Here is a 22,272-nt window from a genome sequence, read left to right on the forward strand (position 1 = left end):
GGCAGATGTCTGGGTACAGAACAAGGAGAGGTTGAGCAAACAGTTTGACACTAATTCTTAGGTGTAGGCACATCTGTTTGTGGCACTAGCCTCAGGCGCTCACTTAAGCAGCCAGCAACTGATCCCTCAGAAACCAGGAAGAATGACAGCAGTGGACATTTTTTTTTCCCCTTCTGCTAGGTATGAAAGCACACGTGGTCGTCTTCATTACTGCTAGGTGCTTTAATCGTTGTTACTGGTGTGCTCACACTAACTTACAGTGAGTTATTAGTGTACACCACCAGATTTTGCATTCAAGATCTGTCAGTTTCCCTTCTTCACAAAAAGGCAGTTAGGAGAGTGGAGTTTACACTTGCTTTATTGCAAAACTAACTGCTACAGCTTCAGCTCTCTGCATACTCACAGACACCGCTGGGAACCTGTTACCCACAGCTGTGCAGAAATCACAGCTCCGAATGGCACAGTGGAGCGAGGGAGATGCAAATGAGTGTCTCATCTCCTGCTATTCTTTTGCTCATCTCCTTTGGCTGATGCAGCCGGGGCAGGCGAGGGTGTAACGCTGCTTGAAACCGAACCAATAATCCCGACGATACACGAGGAGGCACCAAAGTTCATTTGCAGTGAACCAGACAGAATGAAGCACGTTTTCTGTAGACACTTGGTTGGTTTTCTCTTGTGGCTACTCTGACAGCTTCTTCTCTAATAATTGCTTCACCAGAACAGGGTTGGATCGTCCTTGTGTTTCTCTTTGTACCAGGCCAATTAACTTATTTAGAACTTTTCGATTTCCTGCTTTTATTGCCATAACCTTTAAAGAAAAAAAAACCCAAACAACAGACAGAACCACTGTTAGAGTAAACCTGGATGCTTTCACACATTCACAGACAAGGTATGAATATTTTTGTACTTTGGACCATTGTGGTAGAACACTATTTTGGGCTAAGATGTTATTTATAAAAACTGCCTTCAGCTCTGCAATAAGCTCCTGCTTTGCTCCCATGAGACAGCAGCAAGTCCCTACAGCAGCAGGGCCTTGCAACTAATAGAAAGATCTCCTCTTATTGAAAAAGTCAGAAAACACTTTTGGATTTTTAACAATGTCTGCAACGTGAAGAGCAGCTTCCTGGAAAAAAGCCAGAAAAATGTGACCAACTTCTTTTTGCCAATAGGATGATGAACCTTTTTACTCAATATACTGCTCAGTTATAACAAGTAATTTACATCGAATCACAAACTATTTGATAATATTTGTGAGGTCCTTCAAGTGCAGACCTAGGTGTTTTTGTAACAGCATGTTCTTTCCTTTAAGCACGGAATCCTTTGCAACATAGCAATTAATTAACTGATCAGAAATACGACCTCCCATCGGATAGCTGGTGTTTGATGCGCAGTCACCTGCAAAATAGCAAGGGCCACGTTCAAAAGCTAAGTAAAGACACTGAAAAAAAGCATTGGAAATTTTCAATTTCAGGCATTTCTGAAAGACACTACTACTGCTGAAAGACAAGCTTCTGGCCTTCGCATTGTTTGTGTGGCAGGGGAGACGTTCTCTACCTTGTCAGTTACTGGGCAGAACATGACAGCCTCAGTTAAACAGGATGTCACATTTACAGATATTAAGAGAAGGACTGCGAACATATGAACCACCCCCTGTGCCAATGACAAGCACAAATGCAAATATTGCTACTTGTTCCAGTATCTGAATTACTGGCAGTCTAAAATCTTCTCTGTACTGTCACAAGATAGAAAGGATGCATTACTCCTGATCTGCTGGAAATCACCGATGTGGGGCAGGATACAGTACAAGCCAGGTACTGCATTTTCATAAAGTGCTCAGTGTTGGCTTGAGCGACTGTTTGTAGGCTAGTTCATTTTAAAGGAAGTTCCTATCAAAAAGCGAGGCACAGTTTCCCTCCCCCCCACCCCCCAAGTACTCAGCTAACTCTATTTTGTAAAATAAGCTCTCGCAGCAATTTAAATCAATGAATTACAGGCCTTCGAGGCAGCTTTTGCCTTGGCAAAAGATCATCTGGAAAAAGTAGGGAAGTGAGGCCATTCTACTGCATTTGGCTTAACTAAACCAGTACAAAACAGAGAGGAATTACATTCTCAGAGAAAGTGCTATTATTGAAATGGGAGCACAGTTATGGACCTTCGGCTTCGGCACCTCCCAATCAGTTCTAATGTTCTTTCTCTCCACACTTGTGCTTCTGTACCAGTCTGAAAATACAGCAGCGCTTTTATCAGGCTCTGCAAATGAGTCCGTCTGATGGAGGTCACGCCAACCTACTGCAAGCTCATTTTCTTTATCAAAAGCTCTTGCAGAGCTGTTAGCATCCCCCAACGAGACCTCGGGTGGGTGGTATTGTTCTCAAAAGATGTTAATGTTTTTTTCCAAATGGCAAATGTATCCAGACAATGTTTATATTAGAAGTAAGCTATTCACTTCTGCTTTTACATTTTTGCTCCAGAGAACATATAAGCACTTGTTTTCATTGTGCTCGTTATAAAGCAGATTTTAGAATCTGTCAAGATCTCTTCCCACTCTTCCCCTTCATCATCAACAAGGGTTTTTTTTTTTCCCTTTTTCCCAACTCAGACCTTGTTAGACTGATAAGCCACGCAGGCTGCTGTGTGTCCTTCCAAGGAGATGGGGAAGAGCCAAAACCTCATCTTTCCTACTGCAGCATTTGTGCGGCTGCCACAGCCCAGCAGCAGGACAGCAGCTCTGGAGCCACTGATGGGCGTCCGGTTCCTCCCCCCCACCACCATTGTCAGGTAGGAAAGCCAGCTAAGACTCATCTCTTTGGCAGCGGAGGGAGACAGGGATATGGCAAAGAGACAGATGCAAGTAAAATTTTTGCCTTGCCAGCCTCTAATACAGTCGCTAATTCCATAACTAATATATGCCTGGCTGGAGGGAACCTCATCCTCCAGCTTCAGAACAGTTTAACAGTGTTGCCCTAATATGGCAACAGATGACAAAAACCAGAGTTATGTGGCTGGGTGGCCAGGTCAGGTTAATGGCAGTGTAGCTGAAGGGGGTCAGGGCCCCACCGTTCTGCTTTCCTGCATTAAACTTTGATGGTTTCTCTCAGTATGACTTGGCGCATTAGCCAGACTGGCAAGTTCTTCTGCTGATCATTTTGGGTATGTTTCAACTTCCAGAAGAACACTTAGTTGAATAAGAAAGGAGAAGAAAAGCCTAATATCTGAGCAGCAGCTTTAATGCTCCTATATGGGCTCTAGAGCTCAAATGCCACTCAAAGGAGAAAAAAGAAAAAAAATTACCCCCCTTTTTAGTGCCCCAGACTGCCGTGGTGTGCACAGCTCCCCAGCACCATCACAGTCACCTCTTTTACTTGTCCATCAATCACCGCCTGGCAGATCTGTTCAAGCTCTTTTTGATCTTGTATCAGTTCAAGTTTCTTTTCTTTAACAATTTCAAGAGGAGTCTTCCCTTCTCCTTTCCACAATTCCGCAAGCACCTGAAAATCATGAGTGGCAAAGGTCAGTGTGTGACATGTGAATGTTGGGTACACGCAGGATTTCACTTACGGATCCAAGAAGCCAGATCTTAGTTAAAGCAAGAGCAGATTTGTCTAAACGTGACCAGACCCAACATTTAATCCTGCGCTCGCTGGAAGAGCTCCTGTACCCGCCCTCCTCTTTGCCTCCTGAAATAAGACAAAGCACTCCCACGGCTGCACAGGTTCAGGTTAATGGTTCCCAGTCGGTGCTCTGCAGCCTACCGCAGTACCGGGAGCTGCCTGCTTCTGCCGGTGGTGGGACCTCTTCAAAGACGTTTGCCAAGCGCAGCCCCCGTCCACCTCGCTGCATGGAGCCGCTGTTCCCTCGCTGGGAGAGGGGGGCACCATGCCAGGGAGTGTCACTGACGGCTCCTCCGGCAGCTCTCACGCTCATCTCACATTATTCACAAGAACTGCCCGAGAGCAGTAAGAAAATGCATTTCCCTGAGAAATGTCTCTGCCCGGGAACCGGCGATTAGCTGACTATTGTACCAAGTCCAATGCCAGGTAACTCATCCCATTACCAGTCCTCATCAGCCAGCTGTAATGAGGACACGTGTGACAAAGCAGAAGAAAAATAGTGCCGAACAGAATGGATGCAGCAGCTCCAGCCCACCTATGCATCACCTCCCAGTACTGGAATGCTGGGGGAACCCAGGCCTCTGGAGTAATCACTTGTTAATGCTGGTGTGTTTTCCTACGCTGTAGCAGGGCTATCGCCCTGGAATAAACTTGAGAGAAGAGAACATTTATAAAAAACCAATTTCCTTGGGCAGTCATTTTCTATATTCCCTTTGCTCTTATTTCAGAGCTGTGCAAGGAGAGAAAGAAAACCTTTATTAAAACAGCTGCTTGTGCTCCATCCTGAGCTGAAGATATAATTGTATGTTTGGGCCATTGCTGTGTACCAATATGGAAATGGCTGTCATGTCAAAATTCAGGCGTTAAATACTCACTGTAGGATGAAGGAGATGCTGGGAAGGGGAGATGAGAAGGGGCATTCAAACTGCATGTTAAATAACTAGCAGGGCAGCAAGACAACTTAGGAGAAATGAATCATGTGGGATGGTATCTTAACTACCCCAGCAATTTTCTTCAGCATGAAGAATTTCCTGGCACAAAAGACCTTCAGTTAAACAGTTTTGTAGCCACAACAGGAATTTGAGAACCATGCATTGACACAATTCCTGCAAGAGGAGATTTGTTTGCCAGCAGTACCCCAAAGCTTTTTATGGGATCTTATCACTCTGCTGGAGACCTTGAGAGAGGGTAACGACACGCAGCTGTATTGTGGCAGCTACATCTTGTTTTTTCCCCTGTAAGAAGGTTAAAGGCAGATCATAATATTAACGTTACTGATAAGCAGCCAGAGTTACAACCGCTATAAGTAAAGCTTTCAGATGTTTATATCTAAATAAATCAGTGCAGTATGTGATGTCTTCTACAAGATCTTCCTTCTAGTGCAGTACTGAAAAGATCACCATGCCGGTGCTACCTGGAATACCCCTAGAAAGAAATACACCTGACAGAGATTCAGCCCGCCTGCAGCTGCTTGCCTTCTTTTTGTTGCACTGCACTGCTACCCCAGGCAGCCCCCTCCCGCTCCTGCCCTGAGGGACCAGGCAGGAAGCTTTGTGTCCTCGAGGCCTCTGGAGGCACTGGGATGGTACATCACCCTCAGAAGGAGCCTGTCCTCTTTGCACGGCACAGCTCATAGCAAAATACCCTGGAGGGTCTGAAGCACTGCACAAATCAGGGGCTGGACAATGAGTAAGCCGTATCGCTCTCCCGCAAAAAGGCAGATGTGATTTGTAGGACTGGGATGTATTGGAGCAGGATGCCATGGGCTGCAGGAGGGGAAAATCTGCAACAAATAAAATCTAAGCAGCCGACCATGGCAGAGTTACCCAGGAGCCACGCATACATCAGGCTGACTTAGATCAGGGGCAGGACAGCTTGACAGTCAGAGATCCAGCTCTGATTCCCTGCTATTCCTATGCCAAATGTCTCCTGGCACTGAGAAAAGCTTGCCTATTAGAAACCCTGAAGGCACCAGATTTTCCCTGTGACATCTGCATCATGTGTACTTTTCAATTTGGTAACAAGCATCTCCACTTAGCTAGTAGAGCAACAATGTTATCAAGGCCCTTGCTTGTTTACAGGTATGTAGGAAAGCAGAAAGAGATGTGGCCAAGACCTGTCAAAGATGCACTTTTAAAAATGTGTTTCTCCACTTGGCAAGGAGTACAAATCTAAAGAAAGCCGTTTAAAAAATGATTTCAACTCATTTACACAACCTGCCTGCACCAGAACAGAAGGATCAAATTATGAAGTCTCCAGAGCCAAAACGAGAATCTCAGGCCTCATTTCCATTACTGAAATCTCCGTAGTTTCTACTATTGATTCTTGCCTGAGAATAGATTAGATTTTGCCTGTCTGTGATTAGATTTTAATGATGTTCCACGGTCTCTACCTACACAGGCATAGCAGCAAACCATTGGTCAAGATGAATTAATCAGGACTTACACGTCTGGCTGCCACAGGCATCGTATCAAACATTTTGCAACTGGTGAACGTGCCAGCTGACTGCTGTGCCTGAGACCGTTCCAACTGGAAGCCCTATCTGCAGTGATTTGCTGCCAAGGGTGGGAGGGAAGCAGCAGGCAGTACCACTTGAGTCAGTCCTGTGGGCATCTCTCCTTTCCAGTGATGGAAGCCGCGATGTCTGGCAGTTGTCCCTCAGCCTCTGACAGAAGTGAGGGGCAGGCTGGGTCCAGTCCTCCAGATGGTATAGATGTAATTGTCAAAGCAGATGGTTCTGTTTAGGTTTGTGTACTGTACTCATTTCCCTACTATCTACTTTAAAGTAGGGGTGCCAAGTGGGACTGTTGAAGTGATTCCTATGGGGATGACCTATGCAACTGCAGAAGCAAACAAGACCTGGGATCTGCTCTGCTCCATCCCCAGTGAATGCATAACAAGGGTGTCCAGGCTCCAGCATGGCTCTCAGCAGCAGGGGCAGGTTTCTGCTTCCTTGGCCCAGGAACCAGCCTCCTCCCACAGCACTGTAACTCAAAGGCAGGCCCCTTATGCCAGAGGTGTGCTCACTGCCAGCCCTGTAAACGAGGACCGAGGCCCCATCTCGGGCATGCTCCCCATCAGACTGCTTTCAGCCCTGGGTGAGCAGCACCTTCCCCTGTGGGCTTCCAAACGGTGCCTCTGGGGTGGGCCACAGCATGCGCCTGTGCAGGTCCCCTGATGCAGGACATGCTCACCCCAGAGCCCTGCACGCCAGCAGAGCTGGAAGCTGCTCCCCTTTGCCCAGGCACGGCGGGCTGACACCGCTTTGGAGACCTCTGGAGTAGGATGCTGTGTTTGATGGCAAGTTGGGCATGAGCTCTGTAATTACCCAAGTGGTAATTATGTAAGCACACAGTGCCCTTGCTTTGGCATATGCATCCTACCATACAATGTTCTGTGTCTATAATCAGCGTTCACAGCTTTTATCTGCCTGTGTTTGAGTGCCTTATGCAGCAGAGACCCAACACCAAACATCTCACAAAATTTACACTGCTAACAGCCTCCTGCAGCGAGCACGTATGTATATGCATGTCTGTGCGCTCACCCCACCAAACCCTTCCATCCTCTCTCGTTGGATCTGTCTCTACCACTGCAGTTCATTCTCCACCACCCCGAGTGCTTCAATTCATCTGCTGTTGTGTATATATAGCCCCTTCTGCCCTCGGGCCATCCAGCATCTCTGCCTACTGCTGAGAATTGTTATAAACATTTGTTATTCTTCTGACATCCAGGCAACCAAAATACTTTTCTAAATGTGGCAAGGTTTCTACAGTTTGATAGCATCACTTGGTGATGGCAAACAGTACTGTTATTCCTCTGTGTCCAATTTCAGAACACCGAGGACAACATGCATATCACAAGGAGTTGGTAATTAAACAAGAAAAGCATCTCTGAAATTCTTGATATTTCATAACTTGTCAGAAGTGCTGCCACGCAAATATATCACAAGGCAGGAAACTCGGTAGAAGAGCATTAGTACCCTGTCTCTGTCTCCACAAGGAAGCCAAGAGTTAAGACTGCAGTTCTGAAGCTTCCCTTTCAAATGCAGACACCGAACTGATGGGTGTGCCACAACCCCGCAGGCACAGAACCGCTCAAAAAAAATTCCTATTAATACTTCAGCTCCTTTTTGAAGCTTTTACTTTTCCAGTCCAAAATTTCCAAATGCACATGCCTGAATTTAGGCTATTAAACCCTTATTTATGATGCCTGTTATATGCAGCTGGCTATTCAGAGAAGCAGACCAGCAACAAGACCAACTTAAAATTAAGAACAACAAGCATCTACAAAAAAGAAAACAACCAACCAGGAAGTTTAAGTGTCTCCAAGTAGGGTAAAGAGCCACATTTGCAACAGTAACACGCGGTTTATAATCATGCACTGACTTCAATACTATTCCAAAGTTGTACTTGGATTCAAACAGTATGTGCTAGAAAGATGGAAACCCACCCTGAGTATTTCAGAGTGTGAAAAGCGAGAAAGCAGACAAGGCAAGCAAGGTAAGTATCTTCACTGCAAGTTAAGTACCTCCATTAACAGTTTCACTGATGAACACCTGAGAAGAAGCAGTCGGTCATCTAATGTACTTATCTAGAGGACAATAATTAATCTGAAAAGACAATGCATTCCACATAAATGATCTGGCAACAATTTCAACGACAGACTATCCCCTATCATGGGAAACCTCCACATTTTGTCTACAGACACGGCAGTCACTGGACCCATCATAAGCCGTTCGCAACTTTAGATACAAATCATCAAGAGCTGATTTTCAGACTGTTCTAAGCAAGATGATATTTAAAAAGAGGAAGAAACTAGCTTTACCATCAGTACTTGCCAGAGAGATCCATGATAGCACTTGCTCAAAGAAGCAAGGATAAAAGAAAGGCCAGACCTCTCCACTTTTGCCTCAGGGGCACACCAAAGCAGAACTCTTTTTGTGGCTACACTCAGATGAATTAAATCCTTTTCCACATGCTAATGCTTGGGAACACAGACCTTACTGTCCCTTAGTACCTAGTAACTGACACTCTCAGCTTAGCTGCAAGTCACAGATTAGCTCCCACTGACCTTTCACTCAGGTCTGACTCCAACTGTGAAATTGAGATCTACTGTCCAGTCTGTTCAGAAGCAGGATTTACTTAACTGACTCCAGTTCACATTGCTTAAATCTACTATTTTGCTTGTGCCCCCTTCTATCACCGAGTATGCAAATGTATCTGTAAAATTATATACACATGAGGCTTTTTCATATATTATATGTATATAGTAGATACAAAATTTATCCTTCATCAACACTCTAAATATTTAATTTCCATTTAAAGCAATTGACGTGCTGTTACACTCTGGTTATAAAATTGCTACATGAATGGAATAAGCAGCCACAATGTACAGCAAAATCAAAAAGACACTTACCTGTTTTGCTGCTGTTGAAGAAATTTCTTTTTTTTCTAGAAGGTTCAGAAGGTCAGCCAGGAGACAAGAACCGACTGGGCTAGGGAAAAAGGGGACAAAAGTTACCTCAGAGAATAAGGTGGAGCAATATATCTAGGCTACTGTTGCTTGCCTAAAGACCACACAGTTGAGCATGACAAACTAGTATTTTTCCTTATGATACACTATATTCAACTTTGGTATTGATTGCTTGATTATACCTTACCATTGTCATATTCCAAAGAAGGAAGATTCTGATTACTACTTTTAACTACAAGGTCCTCTTCTCTGCAAGGTATTTGGCTAACTTCATTCAGTGTGATAGTGTCAAGGCCTATGTAGTACTGCCTGGCGTAACAAACTTCACAGACAATAACCAAAGCAGAAGCAAGCAATGGTGTGACACAATACTATTCATGGTACATGTGTGTGACAGTTCCACTGGGCTAGCCCTTGGCTATCAGCCAACACAGCTGTTCACCCACTTCCCCTCTACCCCCAGGGGACAGGGGAGAGGATTGGTGGCAAGGATAAGGAGGCTTGTAGGTTGAGACAAGGACAGTTTAATAATATAAATAAAAGAAAACTTAAAATAATACTAATATTAAAATAGTAGTGATAATGATAACAGTAACAAAATATACAAATGAGTGACACCCAGTGCAACTGCACATCATCCACCGACCAAGCCCGGCCCGTTCCCAGATAACAATCCCAGAGAAGCGACAATCCCGAACCGAAACCCCCATCCCGGAAAAGCGAGAGCCCGAGCGAAAGCCAGAGAGAGCAAAAGAGGAAGAGCCCCTCACTAATATATGGGACATGACATGATATGACATGGAATAGCCCATTGGCATATCCAAATGCCAACTTAGCTTATTAATTTAAATATTCCTCACCCCCTTAGATCTTGTGCTTGTGGACTAACAGAACACAAAGTCCTTCACTTCCAACGAGAAAAATGCAAACACTGGTGTGTTATCAGTGTCTCTCTCATAACAAGTCCCAGGCTGAAAGCAAAATGCAGCACTGTTCTAGCTACTGAAAAAGAAAACCAGCTCTGCTCCAGCTAAAAACCAGGACAATGAGAAAAGGATCGCTTTCATTTCACCACTGTAGTAATCAAGAAGCCTGACCTTTCCTTTACTGTAAGGGAATGTTGCTTCAAATAACTGAGCAGGTCATTTAGAATCCAGCCGATCACTTTCTTTGGCTTCATCTGGGTCTGTTTTACCACATTTTCAAAGAATTCTGTTAATCCGTCTTCATTCTGTTTAAAAAAAGTTAAATGCTTCAAAAAGATACCACAGTGCAAACCTGTTTAATTATACAATTATATTTGGAGTATAAATACTCAATCCTAAAGTAAACTTGGTTTTATGAATTCATTGTAAAGTCACAAGACTTAAGAGCAATTTTATTAACATAACAGCAAACAAACTATGTTAATTCTCGAATAGGCACATGTAGTTTATCTGCCAGGCTGTCTGTTTCAATGGAACTTCCAATGAAGGAGTGATCTTTTTTTCTTAACTTCTCCCTAAAATCAGCATTTGGGGAGGAGCTTTCTCATCTCCTCATATGTTTTAAATACGTATAATGCTAGAAAACATAATGCTGCCATCTAATAGGCTGTCATGCTACCTTTTACCAAGAAAAGATTTTTCATGAAACTGTCTACAGATATTTCACTCTTGAACTTGCAATCACTTCTATTTATTTTGGATTGAAGGAGTGAGTTTAGCTTGTATTCACCCTTCAATAATATGGAAAGGTCACACTGTAAGAAGCAAGGTTTTATTTTTCTAGTTTTTTCAGAGAAGCTATGTAAGCTTTTCCACAGCACCCTAAATGCTCAGAAAGTATGACAGTAGGGGATTCAATTTATAGCCTAAGTGAAATCTGAGATTGTTTTTAGAAGAACAGATACTGCACAGTCTGTTGAATGCTGTGCTGTTTGTCATCAAGGCATTGACGGATCTTTAACTGTAGCACAGAACTCATTTGGTCTACCGAAGGCTGAAGAGATATTAAGTGGCAGCTCCTATCTTTACAAGGAGGAATCCAAATCCACCCTGCCTCTGGACTTCTGCAGTGTGTGGCAGAAATGCAGAGGAGGAACATGCCAGCTCTCAGAAGTTGTGAGAGGTAACAGTTTAGAGACAGCCAAGGAGCTATTCTAAGTATACTGTCATCACAGCAAAAACATTTTCCAAGCACATACTGACTGCAGCCAGATCTCTGAGCAGTTCTGAGCAAGAAGAGTGCAGGTACACACTAAACCAATGCCTGACTTTCCCACTCAAACACATCCCGTCAAAGCAGGCTCATTTCCCCTTGTTTTTAGAGGCAATTTATCACCATAGTAATACAGAATTTTAGACTTTCCTCCTCAAAACTTTCACAATACAAACTTCCAACAGCTTGAGATACTACATTTTTCATTGGTAATGACGTATGGCTTTTGAGAAGACTGAACTACTGCTCTTTGTTCTGTGAAACAGAACAAAATGTACTTAGATTAATGGCTGATGTGCTGTAAAACTGGGGTAACAAAAACCAGACTCGTCCTCTTTACCTTGAGACCATACACAAAGAAATCAAGTTCTCAGCCTAGGAAAGCCACTGAAGTCTTCTGTGAACCAAAGTAAATCTTTTAACTCCCCCTCTTTATCTATCTAATACACACAGATGTGATTCCCTTCTTTTCCAGCGTTCTTACAAATTTGGCTTAAAAAAACCCAGTAAGGGAATGACATGATTACCAAAGTACAGTAAACTTGATTAAAAACTGTGTGTGTATTAAGTGGAATTACTAAAGTGATGCATTACTAAATACTGTACTCTTTCTAATTCACCTCAGGATTCATTAGCACAAACAAACACTGATTACTTAAACAGCAGGCTCCATTCCACAATCTAGGTAGGAAAACACAATCTAGGTAGGAAAAAGTGAGCACTTACAAATGCTGGTTTCTTTACACATGCTGCAGAAGGTTTTACAAACACTCCAAGAAGAGTAGGTCTAGCTACAACATTATGCACATGAAAACAATGTCTGTGGATGCCACGTGTCTGAATGCAGGCTACACAACTCAGAGGCAGCACATCCAACACTTCCACCACGTATGGGCTAGAGAGCCTATCTCTGGCAGTGGGCACATTCAGATTTCTGGATACCAACAGCCTGGCTGGAGCTACAGCTCTGACCCTGCTGCCAAACCTTTGAAAATCAAGGCCAAACACACCCAGCCTTCACACTTCAATCAGATGATTTCCAGGCAGCAAGAAGGGAAAAGCCTGAGAATACGTAGAGAGACAGACTTACATATGCTACCAGGTACCGAACCCCATACTCACTACTCGCGCACATAGAAACAGACACATTCCCCCAAATTCCTTTGCATTTCATTTTAGGTTTCTTTAAAGTGACTTTCATTTTCTGTTGCCAAAAAGTAGGAAAACCCAGCAATGCTAGACTAAAATGAATGGAGCAGAATGTCAAAACATTAAAATGACTGACAGAAATTAAACATTTTCCTTATTTTCTTGCCATATTAGAAATATACAGGCATAACTTGATCAATTTCAGTTTCTAGATGCTGTACTGCTTGAACTTGACTTTTAATTTGTTCTGCATTTTGGTCAACTTCCTTTATGCCAAATTCACACCAACTACCAACATACATACACACACACCTGTCCCTTGTGACAGATCTGAGCTGAAAACCACAGCACGCTCTAACAGGCTGGTTAACAGGAATACTAACTGACTGTTCTCCCTTAATTCTGAATAATGGATTTTAATCTTCATAGGAGGAAAACCAGAAATCTGGAACTGCAGCACCCATGTTTGTGACCCAGTCACACTTGGTACTCCCATTACACACCAAATATGCTGCAACTTATTGAGTCTCACTGGTATGAAATCTGACATACCAATATTCCAACCAGATGCAAATTTATTTCTTAAATGTGGTTTAAAATGATCATTTAATAGTACTGAGTTGTCAAAAAACTAGTGGTCAAGTGATTCCAGGTGCTTTTTAAACAAGTTTAAAACAATACATTATTTTACAAAACACCATGGCTACAATCTTCAGGGACATTGGGTCTGTAATGCAAACTTATGTTTTTAAAGACCAATAATGCTTCCCAAAGAACTGAAGAGGAAAGCTACATCAATGTTAACAAATAAAATGTAATTTTCTGCTTTCTTATTTCCATTTTCACCATCACAGTTCCCATAATAACCAACTGTGAGGTAACAACTGCTGCAAAAATGTGCAAGATTGTCAGGCAAAAAACCCAGGAAAATCTAGCCTATTAAAGCAGACAAGCAGAGTAGTCAAAGAAAGTTCAAATGTTTTCCTACAGGTTCTTAATAAAATGATTTAAGCTCCAAAAATAAGCATAAACATGACCTGCATATCAACGTGTATGAGGATGGCATATCATAAACAAAACAGCCAAAACCAGCTTGTACAGCATCCCACTTTTGTCTGACTATTTGAAGGATTCACCAATGTTCCAGTTCCACCAAAGCAATAAGCCAAAGCCCAAGTGGAACTGCCACTTTTATCCAAATGAGCAGAGGAACAATAAATGTACAGGAAGACTTGGAATTCATAAGAGAAAGGAAGCGATCAAAGTGCTTTCTTCTAATGATGTACTGTGACAACTGAACAACTGATCTATTTTTTGGTTGGACCTCCTCAGACTTCAGCATGCTTTTTGAAAACAAAAGGTCACGTTAATGTCTATGCCAATACCTCTTTCTTTCTGACTCAGTAGGAAGCAAGACAAAAGTATTATAATAGTATAAGTGGCAAAGTTGTCATAGATCCTTCTTGACTGAAGTATCTGCCAGCCTACCAGTTTACACAGCAAAGTAGAAATCGCATGCAGAAACTGAGTACCCAAGTACCATGGGGTATGCATGGCTCAAATAATTGTATCTTCATTAATAAGAAGGGTTCTGCATGAAGAAAATCACAAGTTTCATTTATTTATGCAATTTATATAAAATTGTAAAAAATATAGCAGTTTACACTTAAGAAATTTCAGATATAAAGATATTAATAGGTAACACTCTCCTTCCATTTCAGTACCTCTTGTATTTTGGCAAAGCAGGAGTCTCAGATTCTCAATACTGCAGTAAGTACAGGTAGCTATTGTAGATGAGGATAAAGCTCAAGAAGTAAGCTCAGAAACTAGCTTGCATGCTGAAGCATGGTATTGTTTTATTATAACTCTGGCGCATGATGTTTTCTCTAACAAGTTAGCACAGAACAGAGATTTTGCATTTTAGAGTCATCCCTCTACCACTGCCATTTATTTAATGAGCACTCCTGGGCGCTCTAACCTGAAAGAATGCTCATTAGATTTGTGCATCTGGCCCTATCAGCAATCTTCTGCAACTTCTGATGTAAGCTTAACACAGCAACAGACATACCATTTTCAGATGAATTAAGGTTAACTAGTCTCCCAGTGAACAGGCGAGCAACTTTTATGGAGAGTATACATCCTGACATTCTAATGCACAATAAAGGAAGACCTGCAATGAAGAATACGTTCACTTCATGCATTCAAATGGATGCATTATCTTATTACAAGCTGAATCCCAAATTTCAGCTTGGAGCTCATTAATTGTCTTATACATTGCAAAAAGGATAAAAAGTTAAAAGGCAAAGAGCAAAGGCAATGGTGGATTTCAGAGAAGAGTTGGAAAGAAAGAGCAGTCGATGAGGCAAATTATATAGGGCTAGCTGATGGAGATGACAGAAACCACACAGCAGAAGCCATCAATACCAGCAAAATTGAAACGGGCAAGAAGTGGGTTGATGCCAAGTGAAAGGAGTGGGTTTACTGGGTCTGGCTGGGATGCAGTTTATTTTCTTAAGAGCAGCCCGTAGGGTGCTGTGTTTTGGATCTGTGACTAAAGCAGTACTGGCAACACACTGGTGTTCTGGCTACTGCTGAAAAGTACTTTCTCTTTTTCCCACTCTGCTCCCCACAGCAAGTAGACCAAGAGTGGGGACAAAGCTGGGCAGGGACAAAACCTGGACAGCTAACCCAAATTGACCAAGGGGATATTCCATGCCATATAATGCCCTGCTCAACAAGGAAAACTGAGGGGAGGGGATTTTGCAGGAGGTACTCATGGTCATTGGTCGAAGACTGGCTGCGCATCAGTCAACTTGTGGGAGGTGGCGAGTGATGGCATTTGCATCACTTCTGGGTTTTTGTCTTCCTCTTTCCTTCACTTAAATAAGTGTTTTTATCACAAATCATGAGTCTTCTTGCTTTTGCTCTTCCTAATTTCTTCCCTGTTCCACTGGCAGGGAAAATGAGCAAGCAGCTGTGGCGCTTAGCAGCTGGCTGGGGTCAACCCACCACCAAGTGGGAGAAGAAGAAAGGAAAGTCAGAAAAAAGGGTTCAGGACCTGCCTACCCTTCGGAGCTCTGTTTATTTTAATACATGAGAAATAAGTTGATGAGAAAAAATGCATGCATGGACAGGAATATGGGCTGCAAAATCACATTTTGCAGCTTATACAATGAAATAGAAAGGTAAGAACTACTGAAACCTCTCGATGCTATCACTGCAGCCTCGTGACTTTGATGAGACTTTTGACTCACCTGCCCACCAAACAATAAAAGATCTGCAACTCACTAAAATGGCACATCACCACAAAAGCAGTTTTCCTAACAGCTTTCTTCAGAAGAAAGAACCATTTTTTTTCTGTAGAATTGGCTTCTGTACAAGTGTATTAAATTACAGACACACAAAGGAGGGATATTAGGTAGTTAAGTTACGTGCACTGCTCTCCCTCCATTTTATAGTCAAAGGAATCTAACTCCTCCAGAGGACAATTTAAAGTACTTATGCTTCCGTTCTGAATCTTACTCTAAAGAAGTCCTTTTCCTCCTGTCTCCACTAATCATGGAGGTAACCAAAGCAAGGCACTGTCTTAGCTTAGCTGGCTACGTGAAATGTCTAATCTTGGGTGGGTACACTAACTCCCAGGCAGAGTTATCATTGGCAAACAGATGAGATGAAGCAGTTTGTATTTAAGAAGCTCAGAGTCCTTTAGAGTAATTGTGGAAGTTATGAGATTTTGCTGTGACTTCCTTAGTTATATCCATATTGGCCACATCCTCTTCTTTCTCATCCCCTCTTACGAACCTATCCCTTGTAAACTGCACTGCAAGGTCAAAGCTGATGTTGTATGGCCATTTGGTGTATTTATCTAAGAATAAGTCTGGTTTTTCTCAAAATAACATAGAAGCTAGATCAACAGGCACATGAAACTTGGGGTTTTGTTTCTGCAGTCAGGAAAACATGTCTATTAATTTCTTAAACACTGACAATGTGCCCCGCCTTGTACCAGACCCAAAGACAAGAGCAGGCACTTGCAGGCAAAGGTTTGTCAGTAGCAAGTTGTACATTTGTTGCAGTCAGTCACAGGTGCATCCATGTGTAGACAGACAAGATCAATATTAAATAATAGTTATTTGACTGCACCTTGCATGAGAAACTCTTCTAGCTGCACTGTGTATGGTTTCTTTTCCCCACCATTCTATGTATATGGCTCCAAGGTACAAAGTCGGCATTGGATATATTTCCAAATAAAAAACATCCATGAGAACTGACAGCTGGTGAATATGGCATTTGTAAATCTTTTAAAAAAACTGTGCAACTTTGAGGTTTCTAGGCTTATTTTAGCACTTGTTCAATAGACCTACCAATAAGGTGAAGCTGTGTTCAGGAAGAATCCCATACTGTTCAACAAGCTTTGCTCTCTTCACACTGGGGAGGTCAGGAAGTCTCTCATGAATCCAATCAATATTTACCACTTGCTGATGGTTTATATTAGCTGGCAAAGACTTTGCATCGTACAGAATTAATGGAGGAAGGTTTGGTTCTGGCATGAACCTAGTAAAATGGAAGAAAAACTCCTTTATAATAATTTTCAGTCAGAAGCTAAACAACAAGGAATAACATTTATATCAAAAGCTTATACTTACCTGGAAGTTATATTACTATTTCAACTAAACATAACATTAAAAATTCATAACCTGGTATATCACTGTTAAGTAGTAAGAGACCAGCCCTTGAACTGCTGCAAAGCCTCTATTTTCTTTCTTTGAGTATTTGCCACTAACTGTCAAAGAGCTGATGATAGCAAAGGGGTAACTAAGACACTACTGTACCCAAAACAACAATTAAAACCCACAAGAAAACCAGTAAGAATAGATATGGAAACAACCCACTTCTTTTGGCATCAAGCACCAGTTGTGGATCTGGACAAACTGGGAGTAGACTAGCAGGGAAAAATCCAGATTGACAGCCAACTGCCAGGAGTGATCAGAGCAGGTTGTAACCTTTTCCAGACTAACTTCAAAAATCCTGATGAAATCTCACGCTGTGCTAAAAGCAAAGTTACTGTGCTCAGCAGGGTGCCACCACAGAACAAAAGGTTCCCTTAAAGAGAAGGCCGATTCAAATCACTCAAATAACTGCAATTGAAGCAGAAACCTCACTCTTACATGATCAAATGAGGGGTTCAAAAATATCAGAATAAAGGACATTGGGCACCCTCTACATTTATTATAATAATTTCTGTTTCAAATCTGCATAAACATAGATTTTAAGTTTAATGTATAATGTGCTGCAGTAAGTTACAAGAACTCTGAAAAACAGTTTAATACTTACCATAAAGTAAACCTTCAACTTAGCCACTTTAAGCTACAGTACTCCAGCTTAGTTTTTGGGAAAGGTCTATGGGTTTTAGCAGAGATGAGACAAAGTTCTAGATCTGAACTGCTCAGACTGGCACTGATTTTGATAGGTCTCTTCCCCTTCCAGTGGAAGGTAAACTTCCAACACATATTCACTATGCTGACTAACTGTACATGCTGATTACACTGACTACACTTAAGAAATGAAATAAATTCTCAGTTCTTGAAATGTTAACTTTAATAAAAAAAAATTACCGATAATCCTGTTTTCCTTCTTTGTCCCTCATTGGTACAGTGCACCTAAAATAAAAACAAAACAAGTAAGATGGGGTAAGAGGTACACCACAGAATTAATTTTACGGCAAAAACACAAAACAGAAACTTTGCCTCATGAAGATCAGGAGAGCTTCTTAAAGCCACTTCAAAGAATGCGTGTATGTAAGAAGGCAGTCACTTTCACACAGACACTGCTTGATGTAGCACACAATCTGTTGGGAAAAAGCCTCAACTATAAGAATAAACTACTACCTGTGAGGAGACTATGCTGGTGAACATTAGCTTTAGAGACAGAAGTTGAGCAATACTATGTTACCTCTCCTGATCATGTCACTAGGTATCCATGGTACTCTAAAGCTGCTATTCCTCATGTTCCTCCAAAACAAAAACTCACCCAAGCTTGGAATCAAAGGCTCTTGTTTCATTCAGAATTGTTCCTCCATTTTCAAGTTCTTCAATTTGCCTCTGTATTTCATAGTCTGACAGAAACAAAAGAAAAAAAGAGTAAGCTTGTTGTTATACTGCACTATTAGCTTTTGTACACTCCACTATTTCATTTTTCACTGCTATACAATAATGGAATAGTTTGTTGTTTTAACCTTAATTAAATCAACAGCAGTAGTTACAGGCAGAATTATCCGTCACTGTCTCTCTCTCCAGCACTGTTTCTTTCTTTATGTGTTCTCCTCATCTTCTTTCATTCCCTTTAAACATTTTCTCCCAGGCACTGCAGCCAAGCCATACATTCCTAGTGACCTTGCAATCATCCAGTTGAGTTTTCTTTTGGAGATGTAATAATCATCCTTTCTTGCTCATTCCCAAGCCACATCTGAACTTCACACACACCACCTACCGTACTCAGTGGAAAGCAATCATCTGCATTGGAGGACACAAAGCTACTACTAACATATTTCAGTACTAAATATACTAGGCACTGAATCATCTGCTTTATTCTTCTTGCAGGCAGAGGGTTACCTCTGCAAGAGAACTGCAGACTAACATGGCTGCTATCCCCAGAGTATCCCATACTAAGATTTCTTCTGTCAGGAAACAGCAAGAGCAGGGCTACTCCACAAGGAAGGATAAACCAGGAGCCGAGGGTGATCACAGCAGAGGCAGTGCCCTCACTGTCTGGTGCAGTCCCACTAGTCTGAACAGCATGGACAGAGGCACATGCTACTAACAGGGGCCACTGACAGTCTCAGTACAGGTGAGAGGATGAGCTGGGTCCAGGATCCATCCAGGGAGTTCAGTCAGAAGTAGCAGGAGGTAAGTCCAGAGACAGAACTGGGAACACGACTACAGAACCTGTCCAAGGTCCATCAGGAGACAGGACTGAAAACTGGCACTCCTGTGATGTACCTCAGGCAAAGTCTGAAGGCCCCAGCCTGAGCTTAAATGGGACTTGTGGACTCATGGGCAAAGCACATGGATAGGACACCCAGATGAAGCTACTCAGGGCACTTAAGGTCAATTACTGCACTCAGGAGCCTGACGTATTTCATGTCAGGCCACATAAAATATTTACAATGCTCCTATAATGAAGCAACCATCATTTACCTACTGCTTTTGCCAGGAATCGTATGCTATTGATATTCTTCACTTCCGTCCTCACTCCATAAGGCTCTCCAGGGTGATGCACAGAAACATTGGCATCCACTCTCAGCTGACCCTCTGTAAAAGGAAACTCCATCAACAGAATAGTCTGCCCTGTAAACTAGAGTAAAAACCTTGGCATGCATTAATAAACTGCATGTTATGTGCAGAGCATTAATAGCAGACTTGCATATGTTCAGAAAGGAGTAACGACCACCTCATCATAGTGTTTTATTTGTGATTTCATCTCAAAACTCTGCCTCCAATCATTCAAAATTTTCTGAGAATACTACTTTGTTTTAAAAAATGACTGCTCATAGTTTCTCTCAGAGAAAACTGCAAGGTGCAGTGCAGCACAGATCCTCTAAGCCACATAGTGAAAAAAGCTTCTGATTCACAGCTCTTAAATAAAGGGCAGAATTAAACAAGCAATTTAAAGTGGTGGATTGTGAGCTTCCATTTCTCTAAAAACAGCATAAAAAAACCTTTTGGAATTACAAATTGATGGATATACACTGCCCTAGCATGGAACACAAGAACTTGCAGTCATGTCGAACAGATTTACTAAGGTGTTCTTGGAAATTTACAGCTCAAGGACAAAAATGTGAGAAGTAGCAGATTTTGTTGTAATTTTATTTCTCTCCTTCAAGAAACTGCAATCTCCCCCCTTGCCCCAAATTTTCCTGGCTGCCAAAAACTGAAACTGATTACAAAGTTATATACAAAAGCATCCTGCACTTTCAGTCCAAAATGGAATAATGTCCCTAGAGATCTTTAATGACTCAACCACAAGTAACTCGTAATTGTATCTAATTTTTGTCCCTCTTAAAGACATCCCTTTCTGAGAAGAAAAGGCTCACAACAGTTATTCAACTGGTGGGAATAAACAAATAGGAGAGGTTGTATTAAAAAGGAACATCACTTTTCCCATATTGCACAGTCAACATCTGTAGCCTTCCTCTTTGTTTTTTATGTTTTAATTTCAACTATAGATAAAAAGAAACAAGCACTTACTGTTCAGATACAGTAGCATTATTAAAGAGAGTGTGAAATAGCTCAGAGTTAAACCTGTGAAGACGTCTATGGCTTCAGAATCCATTCCGGTCGATAGGTGTAAATTGACTAGAGAGGCCTTGGTACACTTTGTAAACGTATGCTGGATGATAGTACACTGATTTCCTCTGTCTTCACAGAGTCTTGCCAGACATGCAAATGAAGGACAAAGGTGCTGGAATGACCCAACATCGCTTTCAAGAGAAGTGTTTTGCATGTGCTCTCTCTTTGGGGTGAAATGAGTACTTGTTCCAAAAGAGGAGTCTTGTCCTGCTCTTGCTTCATTTTGAGACATGACCTGCTTCTACTTCGATGTAGGTGTCAATGTGACAAGACAATGAAGTTAATCAGGCATAAGTGAAAGAAGAGCCAGGCCCCAAATGTTCTAAAAAAGCTTTTTTCCTTTAAGCCCAGCTTCTTTTCCTTTCATTTTGCAATGAAATCATCTTTTAATCTCTTTGTTGTTAATGAAATAACACCTGATAAAACTGGCATGTTCTTCACTAAACACACAAGTAGAATTAATGTAAAATATGAGAATGTAAAGTCCTTACTTCAAAGAAAGTGACTGTGATGAGGGAAAACCACAGGAGAAAGGCCCTAAAAACACCACCTTGAAAAAAAAAAATCTGAATACTTTTAAAGCCAACTATACTGGAAGAAAAACTTTCCCAACACTGAAATTCTCCTCTAAAGTCAGAAATCTCACCATAATAAAAGATCCAGTGCAATTCCAATGGCAATCTTAGGGCCAAATTCAGTAGCAACAAATGATGGCATATATTTATATCCACAAAGGCCTTTGTAGAAGCATGCAAACCGGCTGCTTAAAATTAACAGCTGTGCCCCACTTGACATGTGTAACAGTAGTGTGAGAAAAGATTCAGAGACATATATAATGTCTAGCAATTATTATTTCCCCCTTCATTAAATTAGATTTGCATCACTAGCCAACATTTATTGGATCCATTTACCGGGTGATACACTCTGACTCAGTTCTCTAGGAGATGCATCCTCTTATATTAAAGGCTGAATTTGTTGCCAGAACAGTGAGGCCAACTGTCACAGGCAAAAATATAGCTTACATTGTGAACACTAATAGGTAGCTTATAATTGGGTGTATGTGTGGAGGGGATGAATGCTCAGAACTGTACTTTTAAACTCTCAAGAAGAAGCCTGCTATTTGCTAGCTGTAACCATGGCCTGGTTGTAAATTTTGATAACATTAGGACTGAGCAAAACTGGCATGACCTGAGTCCTCCAATTAACAGAGAGACATGAGACAGAATCCTCAGTTAGGAGGCTGATCCCATGCTGTGCTTCTGCACAACACCTATTGGGAAAATTCAGGCCTTAGGGTTCCAGAAAGAAGAGCTGCTACCAAAAGCAGGGGTTCCCAAAAGACAAAGTGGTCTCAGAAAGATAGTAATGATCTTGGCTAGAGAGGTCCTCTGGGGGAGGAGCCCAACGATCAGAGAGATGCATGGAGACAAATGCCAGAGAATGCCTAGGGACCCTGGCCTCTAACACTTCAGACCAGTATCTGCAAGCCTGCTGCA

The 22,272-nt window shown here is 41.9% G+C and overlaps 1 protein-coding gene across 1 annotated transcript in view; it reads right to left on the reverse strand.

The window, feature by feature from the left end:
• Positions 1 to 679: 679 nt before the first annotated feature.
• Positions 680 to 22,272, reverse strand: part of GATB (glutamyl-tRNA amidotransferase subunit B) — a 43,703-nt gene continuing 22,110 nt past the window's right edge. Inside the window, exons 6-13 of the mRNA XM_010164856.2 lie at positions 19,625 to 19,738; positions 18,459 to 18,543; positions 18,044 to 18,088; positions 16,793 to 16,982; positions 10,181 to 10,314; positions 9,027 to 9,105; positions 3,354 to 3,488; positions 680 to 808 (exon numbers count right to left, since the gene is read on the reverse strand). Of these exons, the coding sequence (XP_010163158.2) occupies positions 680 to 808; positions 3,354 to 3,488; positions 9,027 to 9,105; positions 10,181 to 10,314; positions 16,793 to 16,982; positions 18,044 to 18,088; positions 18,459 to 18,543; positions 19,625 to 19,738 (911 nt within the window). The remainder of the gene's footprint in view (positions 809 to 3,353; positions 3,489 to 9,026; positions 9,106 to 10,180; positions 10,315 to 16,792; positions 16,983 to 18,043; positions 18,089 to 18,458; positions 18,544 to 19,624; positions 19,739 to 22,272) is intronic.

This window comes from Antrostomus carolinensis, unplaced genomic scaffold (genome assembly GCF_000700745.2).
Source record: "Antrostomus carolinensis isolate BGI_N321 unplaced genomic scaffold, ASM70074v2 scaffold4683, whole genome shotgun sequence".
Classification (NCBI taxonomy): domain Eukaryota; kingdom Metazoa; phylum Chordata; class Aves; order Caprimulgiformes; family Caprimulgidae; genus Antrostomus; species Antrostomus carolinensis.